The following is a 23,205-nucleotide window of genomic DNA, read 5'->3' as shown; positions in this document are numbered from 1 at the left end:
ATCCCGCCCTTCTCCGAAGACTCAGGGCGGCTTACAAGCTTAGCAGTAGCCTTCATTCTATGTATATGCCTGCTTATTAGGGCTTTCACACACACCCCAAGCGGCATTATTACAAAGTCAGCTTAATTGCCCCCAACAATCTGGGTCCTCATTTTACCTACCTGGGAAGGATGGAAGGCTGAGTCAACCTTGAGCCTGGTGGGACTCGAACCTGCACTAATTGCAGGCAGCTGGTGTTACTTAAGGAGGCATTAGCCCACTGCTCCACCAAGGCTCATTTCCTGATCGTGAGACGAATTAACCAGTGGAACGACTTGCCTCCAGAAGTTGTGGGTGCTCCATCACTTGGAGGCTTTCCAGACTGGACAATTACTTGTCTGAAATGGCATAGGGTCTCCATCTTGAGCAGGGGGCTGGATTAGAGGACCTCCCTTTCAACTCTGTTCTTCTGCATTCTGTAAGGCTGCAATATTTTTTATTTTATTTTATTTGAATTATTTTATTGGATTTATATACCACCCTTCTCCCGAAGGACTCGGGCCGGTGTACAGGGCAGTTAAAACACAATATACAAAGTTAAAAATAAATTAAATTAAATTAGCCCCAACAAATAAATCACATTCTAAAAATTTAAAAATCCCAATCTTTCAGTCCAGGCCGGCAAGCTCAAATAACCAAGTTTTCAGGTTGCGGGGAAAGGAGCGAAGGTCGGGAGCCATCCGGAGCTCAACAGGGAGCTGGTTCCAGAGGGCAGGAGCGCCCACAGAGAATGTTCTCCCCCTGGGGGCCGCCAGTCAGCATTCCCTGGCCAATGGCACCCTGAGGAGGCCCTCTCTGTGGGAGCGCACAGGACGATGGGAAGTTAATGCCGGCAGAAGGTGCTCCCGTAAATAATCTGGACCCATGCCATTTAGGGCTTTATAGGTCATCACCAGCACCTTGAATCTCACCCAGAGGGCAACTGGAAGCCAATGCAGCTCGCGGAGCCTTGGTGGAGCAGTGGTGGAGCAGTGGGCTAATGCCTCCTTAAGTAACACCAGCTGCCTGCAATTAGTGCAGGTTCGCATCCCACCAGGCTCAAGGTTGACTCAGCCTTCCATCCTTCCCAGGTAGGTAAAATGAGGACCCAGATTGTTGGGGGGCAATTAAGCTGACTTTGTAATAATGCCGCTTGGGGGGGTGTATGAAAGCCCTAATAAGCAGGCATATACATAGAATGAAGGCTACTGCTAAGCTTGTAAGCCGCCCTGAGTCTTCGGAGAAGGGCGGGATATAAATGGAATTAAAATAAAATAAATAAAATAAAGGTGTTTTATTTTTTATTTTTACTTCGCAGAACGCCAGCGTGGGCTTGGCTGCCTACTTCCTGGGGCAGAGTCCCAATTTTTCCTGTCTTGCTTTTTAGGATGATGTGGCACCATCTCTAAGCAAACTGCAAGCAGGTGTGGGGGGCGGCACATGAAAATTCTCCCCATTTCAGGCACTCTGCACGTCTCAATCAGGGCGGGGGCGAGCTTGTGCCTTTGCAGGCCAGGGCGCAAGACATCGCGGTATCCCTCTGCCCTTTCAATCCTCCCCTATCTGTCCATCCTGATTTTTCAGGAGCTACTTTGAGGCAAAGGCAACGATCCGCAATAGAGGTAAAACGGTACGGAAACCTCACAGAAGGAAGCGCTCGTGTTTATTAGACATTATCAGCCAATGGCACGTTTTCTCCCCCAGCCCCCCCCAATTCTTCTGCAGCTACCCCAAATATTTCCAGCTTGTAATCAATACACCGAAGGATATGCACACTCACGAGGACGGGAAATAAGAAGGGGAATTGTGTAGCAATGCATAGAAATCAGGACCTTGGACAGTACAGCCACAGCCAGTTTGGCCCTCTGCAAAATTGTTTAAAATGGTGGGGTAAACTTGAGAGCATGGATCCCCTGTTGTTGGGGTGTAACTAACCCCCAAAAGACACCTTCCTCCCCCCCCCTTTGGAGCAATGTCAGGGAGGGAAAGCGCGATCACTACACTGGCCAGCAAATTCAAAATCTTCCTTTTATTTGGAGGGGGAAGATTCCAAGTTCCAGCAGAGAATTTTTCAAGCCGCCGCGAGGATTGGGCTCCACGTGGAAAATGGACTATTGCGTGGGAAGACTGCAGGGAGATTTGTGAGCAGGTGATCGGTCATGCCTCCATTCAGAACAGAATTAAGATGAGTCTTTTTTTGGGGGGGGCCTTCAAATGCCTCCTTGCCAGACACGTCCCTCCTTAGCCCCACCGTTCCCTGAGTCAGGTGCTGCAACAGCATCCATTAAACAGACAAATGACAACAATAAAGATCATTTTAGCCGACACACGTAGAAGACAGATTGACGACGTGGAAAGACAGGAGAGTTGTCGGCTCAACGCTAGGTCCTCCAAAGTCATTATTGCCTCTTTTTTTTTGAGGTGGGGGGGGGGAGGGTTGGAAATGACACAAGGCATCCGCAGGAAGGGAGGAGTTCCTGTGTCCGTCGCCCAGCCCACGATGCTACCCGTTGCATCTTTTAAAAACCTCCCATCCTACGTGGGTGCTAGGCATTGTGGGAAATTCAATTGGTGGAATGGCTCAGAAGAGGTCGAGGAGGGATTTGCAAGATCCACGCTGACCTAACAGGCACGTTTCCAGGAAAATCATAAGATGATTTGAACACCTCTCAAGGAACGGAATGCTGCCTGCATTTTTTAAAACCACTTATTTTTTAAAACCAGTCCAATTATCTCCAGCTATTCTATTTGGGGGCCTGAAGCTGTGCAGAGACCTCTGCATTGCAAAACATTGCAAGGTCTTGCCTGTTTAGCGTACGTTTCTCGGAGATTCAAGCGGACATCCTATAGTACTGTTTCCAGATGCAAAGGTCCGTCTCCTGCGGCTCGGAGCTTCCCTCGTGTGAGCAGGAGAGATCTCGTTGCATTAAAAAAAAATATTGGCGGGATCGAAAAGCCACTGTTCCCAAAGATTTGGAAATGTCCGGTGCAAAATAAAGCAGTTCCAGCTTGAGTTTTCAGGGCATCAAGAGGTTGGGGGGGGGGGGAGAGAAGTAGAAAGCTAATTTGAGCTGGACTTACAGATCGCTTAATTCGGTACATAAAAATCAGAACGTGGATTTCAAACTTCTGAAAAGCAGCCAGTCCTGAATGCCCGCTAGGGACTTTTGGGATGGGCAAAACTGGATAGGCAAGCAATTGCTCAGGGCACAAATAGCCCGTCATAGCATTCGGCTCATGGTTTGTTTGTTTTTTTTTTCCTTAAAAAAAAAGCCCTTTTTGTTCCAAAAGTCAAAGAATGGAATAAACCTGGATGTGCGTTAGAAACCAACCAGAGGCCAGCCAGATACATGCGTGTAGGTGTGGGTGTATTGCATTAGACTGAAACCCCCCCCCCCAATGAAATCTGTTTGCTCCTTCAGTGAGATTTCCTCCCCCTCCCCACACCCAAACTGTGCAAAGTTTTAACTTTGGAAGGCAAATCCCTACTTTCATTTTGAAAAAGACCCCCGTGCAATTAAAAGGTGGATACAGCAAGTTCCACACACACACACCCCCACACACACACCAAAAAAATTTTTTTTATCTTGGAAGAAAGCAGAGTTGGGGCCGATAAGCACCTTCTTCAAACAGGCTGCCTCTTTTGTGCTTTGCAAATAGCAACCCCTAAAAATTAAAAGGAAGAGCAGAGGGAACCCACTAAAATAAACGTTAAGACTGGCTGGTCAGCAGAGAAAGACAGTGCAAGGGCGCCCCCTAGAGGTAGCACCCCAACACTGCAGCTCTTTGTGTTTTTTTTAGATGCCTTGGTGGGAGAAGCACCCTGAAGCAACTTCCTCCTAAGATAAGGGAGGATGATGAGCTTTGGAGTCCCAGCTAAGGGTCCAAAAAAGTTAGTCCTTGTGGGATCTGCTAGAGAGCCACGCTTTCCCAAAAGGAGACAAGAAAGAAGAAATATCATCTGTGCTTTGGTAAAGCCGACGCTACGTAAAAAGCATCCAAGCTGCCGGGGGGGGGGGGAAACCCCCCAGAGTCAAATTAAAAACTAAGATTCGCGGTGCCTTTTTTTGGGAAACGCTAATCGTAATTTCCCCTCCCCCGCTTCTAATCTGGCATCCTGGCGGGAGGTGATCGGCAACAAGGGGGAGGGAACCCAAACCCAGAAACTGACTTGACCATTTCCAGTTTTCCTGTCCCGTCGTAACCCCAGTCCTTGCACCGATGGATAGGATGAGGTTTTGAGAGTGGCGGGGGGGGGGGGAAAGTCCTTTTGATGTTCTTCCCCCTTTTCACAGCTTGATTTGTCCCGACTGGATCTTTCCGAAGATTTCTTCGTCCAATGGCTTATACCGGCATTCTTGAGGGTCCAAGTAGAATAATTTATCTTTCACCACTGTGGGATCATAGGCTTCCTTGCGCAAATCGACTTTCTGGAACTTGAAGGTGCCTGAGAGGAAAGATGCAGGGGAGGGAGGAGGAAAAAAAGAAGAAGCAAACACGTAGATTAAGGAAGATCGGCTCTTTTTTTTTTTGTAATTTCTCTTTGCTTTTGGCAAGGCAAATTGAAAAATCTACTCCCTCCACCAAGCCACGATATTGCTTTCAAAGAAAAAGTCGTTGGCTTTTATATTTAATCCAGCAGAGTGGAAAACCAAGGGAAAAAGAAAGAAAGCCAGACAGCCGCAAAAATGAAATATATACGAGGAATTCTCATACGCGTATAAAAATGGGGAGGTTCCCCTTTCAGGGGAAAAAAAAAGGAAGACATTTCACTGTCGTTTGTGTCTGCAAACAACTTGTTCGTGGGTTGCAAGAGCAGTCCAGGCCACTGCTTAACTGGGCCCACGGTTTTCTCTTGCATTGCAAATCTCGGGTGCTGAACCAAGCCACTGGTCCTCTGCGGGATTAGGCAGGCTGCTAAACCATTAATCATGGTTTGCAAATGAAAGAGGAGTCTCTCCAAGGGCTAAGTCAACTTCAAACTTACTCAGGATTCCTTTAAGGCACAGCGCCATCAGAAGACCCTGTGGTGGTGTTTTTTATGCAAACTTTGCCTCCAGGAGTTGTGGGTGCCCCGTCACTGCAGATGAAACTGGACAACCACTTATCCAGAATTGTGCAGGGTCTCCTGCTTGAGCTGGGGGTTGGACTAGAGGACCTCTCAGGCCCCTTCCAACTCTGTCATTCTGACATTCTGGCCCTTAGCGTGAAACTAACCGCCTCAATTAGGCAAGGTCCAATTGTATAATTGTGCCCAGGGTGCAAACCAACCCGGAGCTTGTTTTAACTTCCCAGGCACTCACTGGTCTGATGCACTTCCTTCAGCAACCGGAGGAAAACGGGCCGGGCGTAGGGAGGCAAGGATTTCTTCATTTCTGCTGCAAATCTCTCCAAGTCGCAGGAATGTTCCTTATCGACCACGGCAGCCATGCCAGCTTTTCCTTCCGTGCCTAAAAAGCAAAACAAAGCAGGCAGACAAAACTCTCTTCGATTGAGCAGATGGCGGATTGAGTAATAACAGATGATCCCACTTTCCCCCCCCCCGTACCCCACAACCTCCCCATGTGTCTTGGGTTTTGAGGCTCGATTTGAACATTTTGGTTTTAACTAAGATGTAACTGTAAGCTGCCCAGAGTTACCTTATGGTAAGATTGGCGGCCAATACATTTTATAGATAGATAAATAGATAGACAGACAGACAGACAGATAGACAGACAGATAATGGATAGATAGATAGACACAGATAGATAGATAGATAGATAGATAGATAGATAGATAGATAGATAGATAGATAGATAGATGATAGATAGATAGATAGATAGATAGATAGATAGATAGATAGATAGGATGAAATAGAAATAGATAGATAATGGATAGATAGATAGATAGATAGATAGATAGATAGATAGACAGACACAGATAGATAGATAGATAGATAGATAGATAGATAGATAGAATGAAATAGAAATAGATAGATAGATAATGGATAGATAGATAGATAGATAGATAGATAGATGATAGAGATAGACAGACAGACACAATAGAGATTAGGAGATAGATAGATAGCAAATAGATAGACAGATAAAGGATAGATAGACAAGAATCGATAGATAGATAGCAGATAGATAGATAGATAAGAGACAGACAGACAGAAGACAGATGATAGATAGATGATAGACAGACAGAGAGATAATTTGGGGTTTCTCCATACGATGGAAAAAAACCACTGCTCAGTTCTACCCCCCCCTTCCCCCAGCCTTTGTCTTTGGCCGTTCCCACTGACCTGGCACTGCCACGCCATAGACCACCACATCCGCCATGCTGAGGATCCGGCTGAGGGTGCCCTCCACCTCCATCGTGGAGACATTCTCACCCTTCCAGCGGAACGTGTCGCCCGTGCGATCTCGGAAATACAGGTAGCCCAGTTCGTCCATGACCAAGACGTCACCTGAGGGACAAACGCAGCCAGGGGTTGCGGCGAAAATTCGTGACAGACCTCTCCTTCCTTATGTACAGGCAGTCCTTGACTTATGACCGCTACGGAACCCAATTGCTGCTAAGCAAGACAGCTGTTCAGTCAGCTTTTCCCCATTTTACGACCTGTCTTGCCTCAGTCATTAAGCGAATCGCAGCAGTGGTTAAGTGAGCTACGTGGCCGTTAAGCGAATCCGGCTCGAGTTGGCTTGTCAGAAGGTCGCCAAAGGGGGATCCCGCGACACTGCAGCCATCGTAAGTACGAGTCAGCTGCCAGCGTCTGAATTGTGATCACATGCTGCAACAGTCGTTAAGTGTGGAAAACGGTCATAAGTCACTTTTTTCAGTCCGGGCGGTCTCTAAAGGAACTGTTGTTAAGTTCAGGATTACCTGTAGAGCTTCCAGCTCTGACTGACAGGACTTTTTGTGTAGGTGACAATTATTACACACCCCAAAATAAGAGTTAAAGGAGGCTCACCTGAGAGGTAGGCAGAGTCGCCTTTGGTGAAGACATCTCGGGCGATTTTCTTATTGTTGGCCTCCTGGTTCAAGTAGCCGTCAAAACGCTGCAACGGATCGCTTTGGACGATGCGCCCCACCAGCTGACCTGGTTCCCCTGGGGAAAAAGAGGAAGGACGATGCTGGATTTCAGGTTTTTCAGGATTTGGGGGTCCAGCAGGTCCTTGAGTGCTGAGGTCCTCCGATGCTTGCAACAGAACATAGCTTGGAGGCATCTAAGGAGCTTCCACCAACAGACAGAGAGGAACTTGAAGGAATGGAGTGCTGAGGTCCTCCGATGCTTGCAACAGAACATAGCTTGGAGGCATCTAAGGAGCTTCCACCAACAGACAGAGAAGAACTTGAAGGAATGGAGTGCTGAGGTCCTCGGATGCTTGCAACAGAACATAGCTTGGAGGCATCTAAGGAGCTTCCACCAACAGACAGAGAAGAACTTGAAGGAATGGAGTGCTGAGGTCCTCAGATGCTTGCAACAGAACATAGCTTGGAGGCATCTAAGGCGCTTCCACCAACAGACAGAGAAGAACATGAAGGAATGGAGTGCTGAGGTCCTCGGATGCTTGCAACAGAACATAGCTTGGAGGCATCTAAGGAGCTTCCCCCGTCAGCCAGAGAAGAACACGAAGGAATGGATGGGGGATTTAGGTTCTCCACCTTCTCTCGACCCATCTCCATCACCACTCTGATCTCACCTGGTTTACACCGCAGGCAAAGCCCATCCGGTCCCCGGATCAGCTCCATGGTGTCTTCGTTGACCCGGACTAGCTTGATGGGGTAAACGTGGGGGAAGATTCTGCTGTTGAAGCCACAGGCCCCGAACTGTAGAGCAGAGGAATTTGGACAAACGGACTCAGAAGAAGAACAGAGAGGTCTCGTTTTGTCCCCCTTTGCCCCTTGAGCGTCTCAGGACAACTTTTCCTTTGGAGCCCTTGGTGCTCTCTGAACTGGGTGGTGGCATTTCATGACCCAACTAGGGAACATCATCTTCATCCTCAATGCCTCCCCTCCTTCTCCTCCACAAGCTCCACTCCTTTCTAGCACTGATGATGGTCCCTAGTTGGGTCATGAAACGTCCGCAAGAAAACCACCAAGCTGAGATAGCATCAAGGACCCCACACTCCTCCTCCTCCTCCTCCTCCTCCTCCATTCTGCAAACCCCACTCCCTTCTAGCACTGATGATGTTCCCTAGTTGGGTCATGAAACGTCCGCAAGAAAAAAAGCAAGCTCAAATAGCATAAAGGGCCCCCACAGTCATCTTCCTCCTCCTCCTCCTCCTCCCCCCCTTCCTCCCCACAAACCCCACTCCCTTCTAGCGCCGATGATATTACTTAGCTGAGTCGTGAAACGTCTGCAAGAAAACCACCCAGAGCTTAAGTGAGCCCCAAGGGCTCCCCAATTACTCCAGAGCTCCGGAGATTCTCTCCTCTTGGCCCTCTTCCCCTACCTTGTTGTCGAAGTTCCCAACGCTGCAATTGCACTCGGTGGAGCCATAAAACTCGGCGATCTGGGAGATGCCAAAGCGTTCGCTGAACTCCTTCCAGATGGAGGACCGCAGCCCGTTCCCTACCGCCATCCGAACTCGGTGCTGACGCTCCACCTCTTTTGACGGCTGGTTCAGCAAGTACCGGCAAATCTCCCCAATGTATTGTACAATCTGAAAGTCACAAGATGCCAAAAAAAAAAGGATTTGAGCGAAGGAAGTAAAGTAGTCCTCCACTTTACGAAGACGATCGGGGCTAGAATTCGCTAAGATATCGTAAATTTGTACGTCCAGCGGCTACGCAGGCAGTCCTGGCCATAGAGTGATTCGTTTAATGACCGTTCAGTTACAAAGGCGCTGAAAGAAAGCGACTGACTTTACAACGGTCGCAGCATCACTGCAGCAAAGGTAGGTTGTAAAATGGGACAAATCTCGCTTAAGAACCGTCTTGCTTAGCAACAGACATTTTGTGGCTGAGCTGCGGTCGTACGTTAAGGACTAACTATGGTTTCTTTTCAGACAGGCCTAGAAGAGCCTTGTGTGATGCGTGTTGAATTGTGCTGGGTTTTGTTGTTGGTTGGTTTTTTTGGCCAGAGAAGATTCGTCTTTTAAGATGGCGTATAATAATAATAATAATAATAATAATAATAATAATAATAATAATAATAATAATAATAATAATAATAATAATAATAATAATAATAATAATAATAATAATAATAATTTTATTTATATACCGCCCTTCTCCCGGAGGACTCAGGGCGGTGAACAGGGCAAGCATAAAAAATAGTTTAGACTTACGGCTTAGATTTGTGTCTAAACCCTTTGTGTAAATTTTGGAGATCAAAGACGTCAGCGTGTTAATTCAGCCGCTTCGAATTCTGCATAAATCAGGTTGCTTAATTTTACTTTATTTTATTTATTTATTTTGCCTTATTTGTTCCAGATGCCTTCGCCTGCTTAGGCGTTCAGAATAATTTTTTTTTTTTAAAAAAAAGTCCCAGCTGGGTGAGAATTCCCTGTTAATTAATTAATGATCCGACGTGCCATTTTACATTCGGGCTGTTTTACTCGTTCAGTTCTGTCTGATTTATTTAAAAGCAAAAAAAACAACCCACACCCAAGGAAAGAAACGCCGGCTTGTTTTTTAAATGTTTACCCTCCCCACAAACTGGGATATTTAAAATCAGAACGAGAAGAAAATCCGGGATTAAGCTGGAAGGCAAACACGGGTCTTGATGTGGCATTTGAGGAACTGAGCTGCTCTTTTGCACTGCTATTAAACAGGAAACCAAAAACAATAATAATAATAATTCCAAAAGCAAACAGACACGGAGCAGGACTATTGTAGAGGTAGATTAGACCCCAAGAATTGCCGATCCCAAATTATTTTAACTTTCTTCTTCGCGGGCGATGCTCAACTAGGCTAAATTTGATTTGTTTCTCTGCTCCGGAGGGGGATAAGAACCAGACATTGTTCCAGCAAGAATGAGGATTAAAACAGGGCTGAAATGTTTGGGGTTTAATGCACTGTGAGAATGCAGAGCCTGTTGGTTGAAGCAGCCCATCCACTGAGGCCATACAGGTAATCCTTGAGTTACGACAGTGCTGGATACTGCTTTAAGGGTCGTAAAGCAGGTTGGCCATGTCCACGACCTGAATTTGCAACTTTTGGGGGAGTCATTAAGCAGGGGGTCATTAAAGGAAAGCCACAGTTGCGGAGAGAGTCGCTAGAGGTAAATGCCAGCTTTCAGCACAATCCGTCGTAAAGTGGATCGCAGGACACTGCAACCTGTTGCCAAGCACCTAGAGTGCGATCATGTGAGTGTGTGTGTGTGTGTGTGTGTGTGTGAGAGAGAGAGAGACTGCTGCACCTTCAAATCTGGATCACAAGCACCCCCACCCCCACAGGTTGAAACTTGAACAGTCGCTAAGCGATCGGTCGTAAGCAAGAAGACATTTCCTAACAGTGAGGACAATTAACCAGTGGAACAGCCTGCCTCCAGAAATCGTGGGCGCTCCATCACTGGAGGTTTTTAAGAAGAGACTGGACAGTCATCTGTCTGAAATGGTATAGGTTCTCCTGCTCAAGCGGGGGGCTGGACTAGAAGACCTCCAAGGTCCCTTCCAACTATTCTATTCTATTCTATTCTATTCTATTCTATTCTATTCTATTCTATTCTATTCTATTCTATTCTATTCTATTCTTTCATTATTCTATTCTATTCTATTCTATTCTATTCTATTCTATAATTATTTTTATTCTATTCTATTCTATTCTTATTTTAATTCTATTCTATTCTATTCTATTCTGTTCTTATTTTAATTCTATTCTATTCTATTCTTATTTTAATTCTATTCTATTCTATTCTATTCTATTCTATTCTATTCTATTCTATTCTATTCTACTCTACTCTACTCTATTCTTTCTATCCTATTCTATATTCTATTCTATTCTATTCTATTCTATTCTATTCTATTCTATTCTATTCTATTCTATTCTATTCTATTCTATTCTCCATTCTTTATTTCTATTCTATTCTATTCTATTCTATTCTATTCTATTCTATTCTATTCTATTCTATTCTATTCTATTCTATTCTACTCTACTCTACTCTACTCTATTCCAATTCCAATTCCAATTCCAATTCCAATTCCAATTCCAATTCCAATTCCATCCCATTCCATATTCTATTCCATTCCAGTCAAGGACTGCTTGTAAAAGGTCTCCTTGCTTAGGTGTAATGCAAGCATGGCCACACCAATATCGGATCCTTCTTCCCTCCCACCAAGCCCCCAACCCCCTGCCTCACCGTGCAATTGTACTTGACACAATCATCCCAAAAGTGAGACGCTGAAAACTTCCTCCGGATCACCACCGTCATTCCATGCAGGAGGCACTGCCCGACCCCGACAATATTCCCTAAGGGCAGAATAATGCAAGGGGATAAAAATAATTAGGGGGGGAGGGAGGGAGGAGAGGAAAGGAAGGAAGGAAGGAAGAAGTGGGAAGAAGGAAGGAAGGAAGGAAGGAAGGAAGGAAGGAAGGAAGGAAGGAAGGAAGGGGAAGGAAGGGAGGGAACAAGGAAGGAAGGAAGGAAGGAAGGAAAGGGAGAGAAGGAAGGAAGGAAGGAAGGAAGGAAGGAAGGAAGGAAGGGGAAGGAAGGGAAGGAACAAGGAAGGAAGGAAGGAAGGAAGGAAAGGGAGAGAAGGAAGGAAGGAAGGAAGGAAGGAAGGAAGGAAGGAAGGAAGGAAGGAAGGGGAAGGAAGGGAGGGAACAAGGAAGGAAGGAAGGAAGGAAGGAAAGGGAGAGAAGGAAGGAAGGAAGGAAGGGATAGAGGAAGGAAAGGGAGAGAAGGAAGGAAGGAAGGAAGGAAGGAGAAGGGAGGGAGGGAGGGAACAAGGAAGGAAGGAAGGAAGGAAGGAAAGGGATGGAGGAAGGAAAGGGAGAGAAGGAAGGAAGGAAGGAAGGAAGCAGAAGGGAGGGAGGGGGGAGGAAGGAAGGAAGGAAGGAAGGAAGGAAGGAAGGAAGGAAGGAGAAAAAAGGAAGGAGATGGACAGAGGGAAGGATGAGAGGCATGGCTGGATGACAGATAGCTAATAGCCAACTAGCTCGCTAGACAGACAGACACATCCTAGGATAGATTTTGTACTGCGATGCTTCATACCAAAGATCTGAGCAACCTTACAACTCAACCACCCTCCCTGCCCTTTTGACCAATTATCTCTCCCCGCAAGGGGAAATCTAGCTGCTCAGGGGCAGCTTCCTCCCCCTGGTGGCGGCCATCAATTTGCGCTTTCACCTTTTCAGCCCAATTCAAGCGGATCCCGACCTTCGTTTAGAAGAACGCCCGGAGAGATAACAAAACATTGCAAGAGACGGATGGCTATCAGGACAAAATCTGATTCACACACACCTCCCCCCTTTTTTTTTGATGCCTTACTTGGGGAGGGCTATTTCAGGAAGAAGGGGGAGCAAAGGAGGAAAAAAAACGACGACAACTTTTTGGCAACGGGATGAAAAAAATAAAAGCAGGAGGGCTCTAAAGCCCAGAGCTTCGGTGTTACCTGCCGCGTGGTAGAGAGGAAGGCTGTCATAAACCACATCGTCAGGCGTCATGCGGAAGCCGCCGTAAACCAGGGTCGCCATCCGGAAATACCTGGTCCGAGAGAAAAAAAAAGAGAGAGAGAGCTCCGAGTCAGTTTGGGTGGATTAGCCCGTGCAAAGGGGGCTCTTGGAATGTGTAGAGGCCACACTTGGAATCCTGCATCCAGTTTTGGTCACCACGATGTTAAAAAGATGTAGAGACTCTGGAAAGAGTGCAGAGAAGAGCAACAAAGATGATCAGGGGGCCGGAGGCTAAAACATGTGAAGGACGGTTGCTGGAATTGGATATGTCCAGTTGAATGAAGAGAAGGACGAGGGGGGGGGCGTTGATAGCAGTCTTCTAATGTCTCAGGGGTTGCCCCAAAGAAGACGGGGGTCAACTTATTCTCCAAAGCACCTGAAGGCAGGAGAAGAAGCAACGGATGGAAACTAACCAAGGAGAGAAGCAACCTAGAACTAAGGAGAAACTTCCCGACAGCCGGAACAATTAACCAGTGGAACAACCTGCCTCCAGAAGCCGTGAATGCTCCAACGCTGGATGTTTTTAAGAAGAAACTGGACAACCGTTTGTCTGAAATGGGATAGGCTTTCCTGCCTGAGCAGGGGGTTGGACTAGATGACCTCCAAGGTCCCTTCCGACTTTATTATTATTATTATTATTATTATTATTATTATTATTATTATTATTATTATTATTATTATTTATTATTATTATTATTATTATTATTATTATTATTATTATTATTATTATTATTAAAACAGGGAGCAGATCGGTTTTGAACCGTGGGAAATTTTTCTTCCCCCACCCCCCCTCCCCACCCACTGACCTGCTGTGCACGATGATGGCTGCCTTGGGCAAGCCCGTCGTTCCGGAAGTGTAAATGTAGAAGAGTTTGTCTGGGGGGGGGGAAGAAAAAAAAAATTTAAAAGAACGACACAGAGACTTTCAGGAACATTTGGCAAAGGACAGGCAGATCTTCACCCATTTGCAAAGGGACAGAGAGATTTACAGGCGCCTTTGCCTCTTGCAACCAGATCTGTCTCTGTGGCACCGGCTCTCCATCGTCCCAGATTTTCTCTGCGGGCCAAGCAGGATCCTGGCTCTTTCATGGCACCCGTCTTCCTCGTCCCTTTGGGGAGGGAGAAATGGGGGTGGGGGGTGGGCAACCCCGTCTCCTCCCTCTGAAACCCAGGCTGAAGGGTGCCAGGCTATGTCCTGGCAGGGGGAGCAGAGCCAGCTCTGAGAAGTGGGCAGAGAGAGAGAGATTTGCGCTTTGGGTGGGCACCTAGGAATCCCTTGTCCGGAGGGCTGGGCGGCTGGCGCGGGGCCTTCCCAACCAACGAGTCGAGATCTTCCACCCCAGGCAGGGACTTGGCGGCCTGTGGATCCCCGGAGCAGAAGAGGCGGATGGATCTCTCCAAGGAGGGCAGGACATCCCTCAAGGCTAGGAGAAGAGAATTTTATTTATTTATTTTTATTTTAATTCCATTTATATCCCGCCCTTCTCCGAAGACTCAGGGCGGCTTACAAGCTTAGCAGTAGCCTTCATTCTATGTATATGCCTGCTTATTAGGGCTTTCACACACACCCCAAGCGGCATTATTACAAAGTCAGCTTATTGCCCCCAACAATCTGGGTCCTCATTTTACCTACCTCGGAAGGATGGAAGGCTGAGTCAACCTTGAGCCTGGTGGGACGCGAACCTGCGCTAATTGCAGGCAGCTGGTGTGACTTAAGGAGGCGTTAGCCCACTGCTCCACCAAGGAGCTTCCACCAAGGAGAATTTGTGGCCCATTTGTTTGACTACCTTTGGGAACTGGTGGGCCATCCTGGGAGGCTTCGTCTCCCAACAACCACCTTGTTGGGAAGGCTGGGGAAGAAGGAGCAGCTGGCCCCAAGGAGCTGAGCCATTGTGGATTGCAACCCGCCCTCGCCCCTTCAAATTAAAACTTTCCGTCTTGGCCATCCCAGCCCCCCACCCCCCACCCAGTTAAGGAGACGGACTTTAGACAAAACAAACTCGAGCTTCGTGCAATCTCCACCACTGGGGCACCTTCAGGATTGAAAACCAGCCACGGAGTCGTTCAGGACCACCCCGGGCTCTGCCCTCCCCTCTTTTTTCCCCCCCTCTCCCCCTCCCCACCTTCCCCTCACCTTCGGCCAGCTCGCCTCCAAAGACGATCGCCTTGGCGTGGGAGATCTGGACGCAGTGGGCCAAGGATTCCTGCCGCACGTTGGAGTTCAGGAGAGCCGTTTCCACCCCAATCTTGGCCAGTCCGAGCCAGAGGCCGACGTACTGGTTGCAAGACTCCATGAAGAGGGCCACGGCATCCCCCGAGCGGAAGCCCTGCTCGTAGAAGAAGTTGGCCACCTGGTTGGAGTAGTCATCCAACTGGCGGAAGGTCCAGCTTTCTCCTGTGCCTTGGAAGATGAGGGCCACTTTCTCCGGGTGTCTCTGGACCGTCTGCTGGAAGAGCGCGGGGATGGTGGTCCGCTGTCTCACGTACCACCAGATCTTCAAGCGGGTGGACAGGACGGTCCTGGCGGTCCTAACGAGAGCCGGACAACGTGCAGAGGCATCAAGATCAAAGACTACGCAGCTTCTCAGTCCTCCAGATCAAGAGGTAGGCAACCTCGGCTCTTTTATGACCCATGGGCTTCAACTCCCAGAATTCCTGAGCCGGCTTGTAACACTGATGATGCTACTTAGTTGGGTCACGAAAGGTCAGTTTACCGAAAGGGAAGTTGGAGTCAAACCCTCAAATGAAGTAAGGATCAAGAACGTTCAAGACAATGCTCTCATTCTGCATTTCTCCCCTTAGCCAGAGGGTGAGTCTAGATGGCCTCAAAGGACTCCCCCCCCCACCCCAAGCATTTAGGATTCAGTGAATGCAACCCTTTATTGTCGACTTTGGAGAAGATTGTCCCCAGAGGCTGGGAACTCTGAAGAGGAAATCACTCATCATCGACCCCCTTCCGGGTGGGCGCCCCAAACGTGGACATCCAACCGCAGCATAGCAACTACACAGTGTGCTGCACAAACACACACACAAACCCGCGCCTCCGGTTCCGCGTCAAAAGCAGGTGGAACAGCTTCCGCGCAGGAGCCGTGGCGAATGCAACAGTCGGCTGCTGATGAACTTAAAACGTCTTGCACAACTCTGCCCGCCCTACACACTTTGATTGCAGTTGTCGGCTTCCCCTGGCGTCCGTCCGACCAGAGCCAGCACGCCTTTTTGTGGCGTCTGCTGATTCCCAGGTTCAACCTCTGCAGAGTTGCAAACTCTCGGCTCTATTAATTATTTTTTTTTTTATTATTTGCCGGAAAAACTAGTTGAGCCAGAAAGATGTGAGACGGCTTGGCATCGCCTTACAGGGGCTGCAGCGGAAATCCAGCACATTTGCAAAGAAAGACGGCCGTGTGTGTGTGTGTGTGTGTGGGAGGGTGTGCTTTATGCCTGGAAGGGTCAGCGTGACACAAAACGGGGCTTCTGGGAAAATTCAACAGCTGCCTGGAACGAGCCACCTTTTTAAAAAATTTTAGCAAAAAGAGATCCATCCGTTGGCTCTTTTGGCACCAACCTTCAGTCCCCAAACTCACTTTTCTGCCAAGTCTACCTTGCATTTCAGGCAGAGGAAAGGGCTTGGTTCGTGGCTGCAAGCCTGCGGAACTCCCTGCCTCATGAGATCCGATTGAGCCCCTTTTCCAAAGTCCTTTGCCAAACAGATGAAGACATTCCTATCTCTGTGATGTAATCTGCCGGTCTTTCCTGAAACTGCCTTCTGGGGGGTTTTTTTGCCCCCTTAATGCCTTTCTTATTTTGCTTTTTTTTTCTCCCAAAAAGTGAGAGTCACTTTGGAGAGGGAGAGTTAATGAACAAACAAAACAATCCCTGGGAAAGCAAAACACGATGCCGGAAGGTTCAGCCTGGACACAAAAAAATAAAATAAAATTTGGGGCTCACTTTCTCTTCTTTGCTCTTTTCCGGAGCCCAGTTGCAAAAAAAAAAAAGAAGAAGAAGAAGAAGAAAAAGACAAATGCTACAAAATAAGGAAAGGAATTTCCCAAACCTTAGCAGGTTGGCTTTTTCAAAGTTAAATCAAGATTCTTCTTCTCCTTCTTCTTCCTTCCTCCTCCTCCTCCTCCTCCTCCTCCCCCTCCTCCTCCTCTTCCTTCTCCTCCTCCTCCATCTTCATTTTCTTATATTATTATTATTATTATTATTATTATTATTATTATTATTATTATTATTATTTATTATTATTATTATTATTATTATTATTATTATTATTATTATTATTATTATTATTATTATTATTATTACCCATTTTCTAACTGCTAATACCCAGAGGTCAATTCTATTTTAACCTGGTTATCGAACAAGCTTATTTTACGGCGCAGAGAGAATGCCAGGGAAGTGACTTACGGCCGTTTTCCACACTTACAACCCGTGGCCACATGATCAAAATCCAGCCGTTTGGCAACTGATTCGTATTTATGACAGATGCGGTGTCCCAGGGTCATGTGACCCCCTCCCCTTTCGCGACTTGGCTCATATATACGACAGCTGCGGCGTCCCCGGAGGTCACGCGATCCCTTTTTTGCGACTTTCCGACAAGCAAAATCCGTGGGGAGAAAGCCAGATTCATTGAACAACCTCGCGACCCAATGCAGCGATTCGCTCAACAATTGTGGCCGGGCAAGGTCATCAAATGGGGCGAAACTCAACGACGGCAAGCGAAATTTTGAGCTCGCTTGCAGTCGTTAAGCCGAGGACCCCCTGCAGACCGAAAGGAAGGGGAAGGAAGAAACGCCGCGACTTACGTAAGATCCCGCTTGATCGTCTTCACGAAAATCCTGAGGAACTGCCATCCACCGGAGCCCAAATAGAATATGAAAAGGGCGGGCATCACTTGAACCCAGGGCAGGTCAAAAAACAGCCGGAAAATGACAGAGAATGAAAGGAGGCTTAGCCAACGCATCATATTGGCCTGAAAGAAAAGGACAAAAAAAGCATATTTCTTAATCTGGATGAATTCATCTTCTCTTTGCCGAATTGTTCCTTATATTAGTTTGGAAAAATTAACCAGTGGAACAGCTTGCCTCCAGAAATCGTGGGCGCTCCCTCACTGGAGATTTTTAAGAACAGGCTAGACAGTCACCTGATTGAGCGGGGGGGGGGGGCTGGACTAGAAGACCTCCAGGGTCCCTTCCCGCTCTATTCTATTCTACATATATCAAATGGGACCCAACGTACTGTGAAAAATGCAGGCTCCTGGTCTTGGTTAACCCTTCCGTTCCTCCAATTAGTAAACTTTTTCCTTCGCTTCTTTCTTCCCTTCCCTTTCTCCAAATGGAGGGAACGCGATTCGGATCATCACCTGATTAAAAAGACCAACAAAAAAAAGAAAGAAAGAAAGAAAGAAAAAAAGTCCGCAGATTTAAGTCAAAAGTCCAAAGGCAGTCCAGGGCACAATTACTGCTGTTGCAAGAATGATAATATGCTAATTATAATTACAACTCCAGCCTTCTTTGAAGAGGGTAGATTCTCTGCAAGATAGGATCCCTCTTCCGTTTTTTTCTTGATTGCTCTTCTCTGAAATCGCCAAGTTGATCTCCAATCTTTATGCTGGTTATGACCGTCATAAAGATTGATTCGAATTGATTTCCAGCCTCAGGAGCATCAGAAAATAGCGCCCCTAAAACCTTTGCTCCTAACCTGAGTTCGTTCGATTTTTGGAATAGCAGATATTTTCAGGTCAGCATGTGAATTATTTACTTAGCCAAGGCCAAAAGAGTCTTATTTGAAATAAAAAAAACATACTTTCCCAAGCTGAATATCAAGATCAAATCCAGCAAGGCAGAAGTTACTGGGGCTCCGGACCAGCACGTGGGGAGGAAATTTTAAATGCACAGACCGCAGAGGAAACTCGCTAACAAATGAAAGACTTTCATTAAAAACCATTTCGCTGCGTTGATCTGCAGTTTGCTTCAGGGTAAATCAAATCAAAAATGCTTTCCCGAAGAAATGGTGCTGCGGGAACCCAACTTTCTGTTCCTAAAAATGGAAATTTTAAGTTAAGGAGTTCTTTGCCAAAAGGGCAGCTGAGCAGGTTTAAATCCAAAAAGTAAAGCAGGAAAAAAGGCAGAGCTTAACCGGAAGCTGAGGGGGGGGGAAATACACCCCTTGTCCAAGCTTATACATCACATGCCTTACAGGGAAGTCCAATTTGTTGTTGTTAGCTGCGAATTCTAAAAGTTCCTTACAGGATGAAAAGGTTTTTTAAGAAAAACGAAGCCGTGCTACAAACCAACACAGCATCCTAGTTCTTGAGACGCTGGTGGAAAAGTCCAATTCCTAGCAATTTGCCCTGGATTTCCATCTTTTTTTGGGGATAAAACCACCCGAGGCTTTGCAACCCAGCCTTCCAGATCCACGGACCTGAAAGATTTGTTAATGTTTCTGGGACCCTTTCCTCGCCCCGTTCTGTGCAGAGTACAGGGCCCAGAAGTGCTCGTGGAAGTCAAGAGGGCAAAGGTGGGAAGACCCCGGCTGGAATTGAGTCGCCCTCCTTATAAATAAAAATTAATTAAATCACCGGTTGCCCAGGGCGTCTTGGAAAGATGGAGAGCAGGATTTGCAAACCAAAAAAAGAGGTTACAGATTTCAGCCGGTCAGCTGGAAGCGAGAGAGACAAAAAGTTTCTCCTCTTTTATCAGAAGGAATGTTCTGATCTGCTTGGCTTCAAAGTTCTAAAATCCACGGTTTGGAAAAACGTCTCCTCTTTCGGTGCCAACCCAAACTTGATTTCTACAGAGGTTCAGTCAACCAGGTCATGGTTGTCCCAAAGGTGCTTCCCCCCCAAAAAAAAGGCAACTGGACTTGGTTTTTCCTTGAAGACATTTCGCTTCTCACCCAAGAAGCTTCTTCAGTTCTTCAGGAGGCAACTGGGCTCTGTTCTTCTTTGAAGACGTTTCGCTTTTCGTCAGAACTGAAGAAGCTTAAACGGAGGAGAAGTGAAACCTCTTCAAAGGACAAACAGAGTCCAGTTGCCTTTTGAAGAACTGGAAGAAGCTTCTTGGATGAGAAGGGAAACGTCTTCAAGGAAAAACAAAGAAAGTTCCAGTTGCCTTCTGAAGAAGTGAAGAAGCTTCTTGGGTGAGAAGCGAAAGCTCTTCAAGGAAAAACAAAGAAAGTTCCAGTTGCCTTCTGAAGAAGTGAAGAAGCTTCTTGGGTGAGAAGCGAAACCTCTTCAAGGAAAAAAGAGAAAGTTCCAGTTGACTTCTGAAGAAGTGAAGAAGCTTCTTGGATGAGAAGCGAAACCTCTTCAAGGAAAAACAAAGTCCAGTTGCCTTTTGGTGGTGGGGGGGAAAGCATCTTTGGGAGAACCCAAACTTGAGGATGGCGGTCAGAAAGGTTCCCTTCCCCTCTCTTGGAAAGAAGGACATCAACATGATTTTCCTCCTCCCAGACCGTCATTTTTCCTCTAATATCTACCCTCTTTATGGTTTCCACCATCTCCAGGGAGTTTTGAACTCTCTCGCTCTCACCTGCTTGCCTGAGGCCGGTGTCTCAGCTCTGCTGACGCCCAGAACTTCCTTTTGGAGGCCACCTTAGGACCTAATCAGTCGCCACTTCTCTGCTGCTACCTTCTTGAATGTGCTCACCAAAGCAGATCCTTCGTCCCTCCCTCTGCGTAGGCGTCTCATTTCCAGCTGAAGTATCCTTCCCCCCCCCCACCCAGGATTGCTTTTGACACCAGCCAGGCCCACGTCTCCAGATTAAGATGCTCAGCCTTCTGGGCTCTTGGGCAATCTTACCTATCCCGTGGGCCCTCTCTAAAGCTCCATACTTGGCTAAGCAGAAAATTATGCCCTCTGCACATCTTGCCAGCCTCGCCTCTACCGACTCTTGGTGGCACAATAAACGCCTTGTTTCTCCCATGGAGCCGAGGGCATCCAGGTGAATCTTCTCCGCTGGAAGCTAACTTTAAAACATTTCTCCTCCTGCTCTCCCGTTTGCCCCCCCACACACTGCCATCTTCGTGCACCACAACTGCTGCAATAAAGCTGGGTTTGCCGACTTCTTAACTTCTGCAAGGTTGGCGGATCTCCCCCTTTATTTTTAAAGCATCGGGCGTTTTATCGTCCTTAATGCATTCTCTTTTACGAATGGCAATCCGGCACAATTCATTTCCCATCCTACCTCCGGGATCACCGGTCTACTATCAGCTGCGGTTCACACAACTTCCTAATCTCCCTTTAGTGGAACTGAAGTTTTCTGAATTCACACAACTTGCCTGTTTCTCCCACACACACACACACACACACACACCCGTACGCAAGCAACAGGCCTTAAATTACCTGGAGACTTTTTCAAATCCCACAAGGCAAGAGTCAGGTTTTTATCAAGATCCAGACGGAATCCAAACGTTTTTAGCCTTTGCCTGAGCTCAGAAATAATGTTGACTTATCCACGGATTCATCAGGAAACCTTTTGGAACTTCGAGAGGCTTCCAACTTATTACCATTTGGCTTGTCATCCCATCGCCAGATAAGAAGGAAGAAAACCCAGACTTAAATTCCTCCTTCAGACCTTGCAAAAGCCAAAGGAAGTTTCAGCTTCCAACGGGCGGAAAACAGAAGCACGAAGAGGCTTCAATCGCTCAGGAAACTTGTAAAACGTGATTTTGAACTGATGAAAGGCATTGGCTAAGAGCTTCCCACTCCTTGCCCTGTGCCAATTATTATTTGTTTAAAGCAATCATTGTCTCTGTGTGTGTGTTTGTGGGTGGTGGTGGTGGTGGGGAGGGGAAATACCCATTTTAAGTCCCGGGAGGTTTTCAAGAAGAAACTGGAATGCTTTAGCAGACTAGATGACCTCTCCGGGACCCCTTCTGACCCTGTTATTCTATGTTCTAAGTAAGGCCCTGAAGCTGAATAAATCAGTGCAAATATTTTATAACCATGAATATATATATATATATATATATATATATATATATATATATATATATATATGTATGTGTATGTGTATGTGTATGTGTATGTGTATGTGTATGTGTATGTGTATGTGTATGTGTATATGTATATGTATATGTATATGTATGTATATGCATATGCATATATGTATATATGTATATATATGTATATATGTATATATATGTATATATATATGTATGTATATATGTATGTATGTATATATATACTGTATATATATGCTTTCGTAGATTTTCACGGGTACAGGTGAAATGTCGCCAAGACACCCTCAATCTTACACGGGAAAAGACCCGAATATGCCAAGACCTACATGTGTGTGTGTGTGTGTGTGTATTTATATATATATATTTATATATATATATATATATATATATATATATATATATTGCTCAAAAAAATAAAGGGAACACAAAATAAGACATCCTACTATTAAATACAGTACATTGTGTTGTTTAAGTGTTCCCTTTATTTTTTTGAGCAGTATATATATAGACTTCTCCCTACCCAGGAGGCTGGTTTCCAGCAGACTGGCCAGAAGGCGATGGGCTTTGTAGTCCAGGCTGTTCTGAAGGACTGGAGTGGAAGCTGAGTGGCTTATTTTGCAATCTCACCCCGCATGTTTTATTATTTTTTTTTACCGCAGGGGTGGAGAGGAGCCTCGTAGCCTCTTCCAGCCGTCTCGTCACGTTTGATGCACCGGGGGGGGGGGGATAAAGATAATTTAAAATTTAAAGTCCCTGTTTTCTCATCCTCTTCGTCGCCTTCTCCTTCCTTTCCCCAATGCCCTGACTTGTCGGCAACAGATCAGCACACGGGCGCTTCGGCAGAGCATGGTTAACACACACACAGACCCACAAACACACTCTTGCCTAAACGGCTGGGCAAACAGCTCCTATGCACCGTGGATACCCCTCTGTTTGGGAGACCCCCTTGTCATCCCAGCCGGGCGGAGGCGGGGTGGGTGGGTGGGTTTACTTCTGGATGGGCAAGGATTTTGCTGCAATGCCTGGAAAGGGAGGGGGGGTGTGCATTGTTGGCTTGTCCCCCCGCTGGGTCTGGGCTACCCACCCACCCCCCAGCCCACATTGGGAAGGAGGGGGGGGACTGACAAGGGGAGTGCAGTCTCCCCACCCCCACCCAGGAAAGAAGAGCCTCCTTTGGAGTGAAGTGCCAGGCGGGAAGGGCAGGGCCTTGACCCAGGACCACCTGATTCCCCCCACCCCACCCCACCGAGGGTGGTGGTGAGGGGGGGGGTGCCTTCTTCTCTTCACCTCCCCCTCCCCAATCTTGGCTCCTATTAAATTGGAAGGGAGCCGAAGGGAGAAAGGATGGGGGGCATGGGTGGGGGGGAGGCGTGGAGGGGGGGATCACCCCCTTTTGTTCCCCCACCGCCAGCCCCCCCCTCTCCTCGCAGCGGGGACCCCCACCCCCTCTCGGCGCCCCCCCCCCCGGCCACCCACCTGCGGCCAATCTCCCCGCATCCCTCTGGAGGCGAAGGCGCTTGGCTTCTTCCGATCCAGCCCTTTTTGCCCGGCAGTCGCCAAGCGCAAGGATCGGGCTCTTCTTCTTCCTCCCTCTTCCTCTTCCTCCTCCTCCTCCTCCC

The 23,205-nt window shown here is 47.1% G+C and overlaps 1 protein-coding gene across 3 annotated transcripts in view; it reads right to left on the bottom strand.

Moving 5' to 3' along the window:
• Positions 1–1,675: 1,675 nt before the first annotated feature.
• The window catches only part of SLC27A4 (solute carrier family 27 member 4), a 21,601-nt gene continuing 71 nt past the window's right edge, over positions 1,676–23,205 (bottom strand). Inside the window, exons 1-14 of one of the 3 annotated variants that reach the window (XM_081339619.1) lie at positions 23,063–23,205; positions 17,860–17,983; positions 17,427–17,593; positions 14,756–15,150; positions 13,887–14,045; positions 13,428–13,497; positions 12,561–12,652; positions 11,306–11,415; positions 8,457–8,666; positions 7,704–7,830; positions 6,971–7,108; positions 6,302–6,466; positions 5,322–5,468; positions 1,676–4,465 (exon numbers count right to left, since the gene is read on the bottom strand). The exon at positions 23,063–23,205 is cut by the window's right edge and continues 71 nt beyond it. In XM_081339619.1, coding sequence (XP_081195745.1) covers positions 4,308–4,465; positions 5,322–5,468; positions 6,302–6,466; positions 6,971–7,108; positions 7,704–7,830; positions 8,457–8,666; positions 11,306–11,415; positions 12,561–12,652; positions 13,428–13,497; positions 13,887–14,045; positions 14,756–15,150; positions 17,427–17,587 — 1,932 coding nt within the window. In that variant the 5' untranslated portion in view covers positions 17,588–17,593; positions 17,860–17,983; positions 23,063–23,205 and the 3' untranslated portion in view covers positions 1,676–4,307. Of the gene's footprint in view, positions 4,466–5,321; positions 5,469–6,301; positions 6,467–6,970; positions 7,109–7,703; positions 7,831–8,456; positions 8,667–11,305; positions 11,416–12,560; positions 12,653–13,427; positions 13,498–13,886; positions 14,046–14,755; positions 15,151–17,426; positions 17,594–17,859; positions 18,166–20,966; positions 21,211–23,062 lie in introns of those variants that run through there. The other 2 variants (XM_081339618.1, XM_081339620.1) reach the window with 2 other exon arrangements.

Source organism: Vipera berus (assembly GCF_964194415.1).
Source record: "Vipera berus genome assembly, chromosome: 15".
NCBI classification, from domain to species: Eukaryota; Metazoa; Chordata; class Lepidosauria; order Squamata; family Viperidae; genus Vipera; species Vipera berus.
This window is presented reverse-complemented; position numbering and strand designations above follow the sequence as displayed.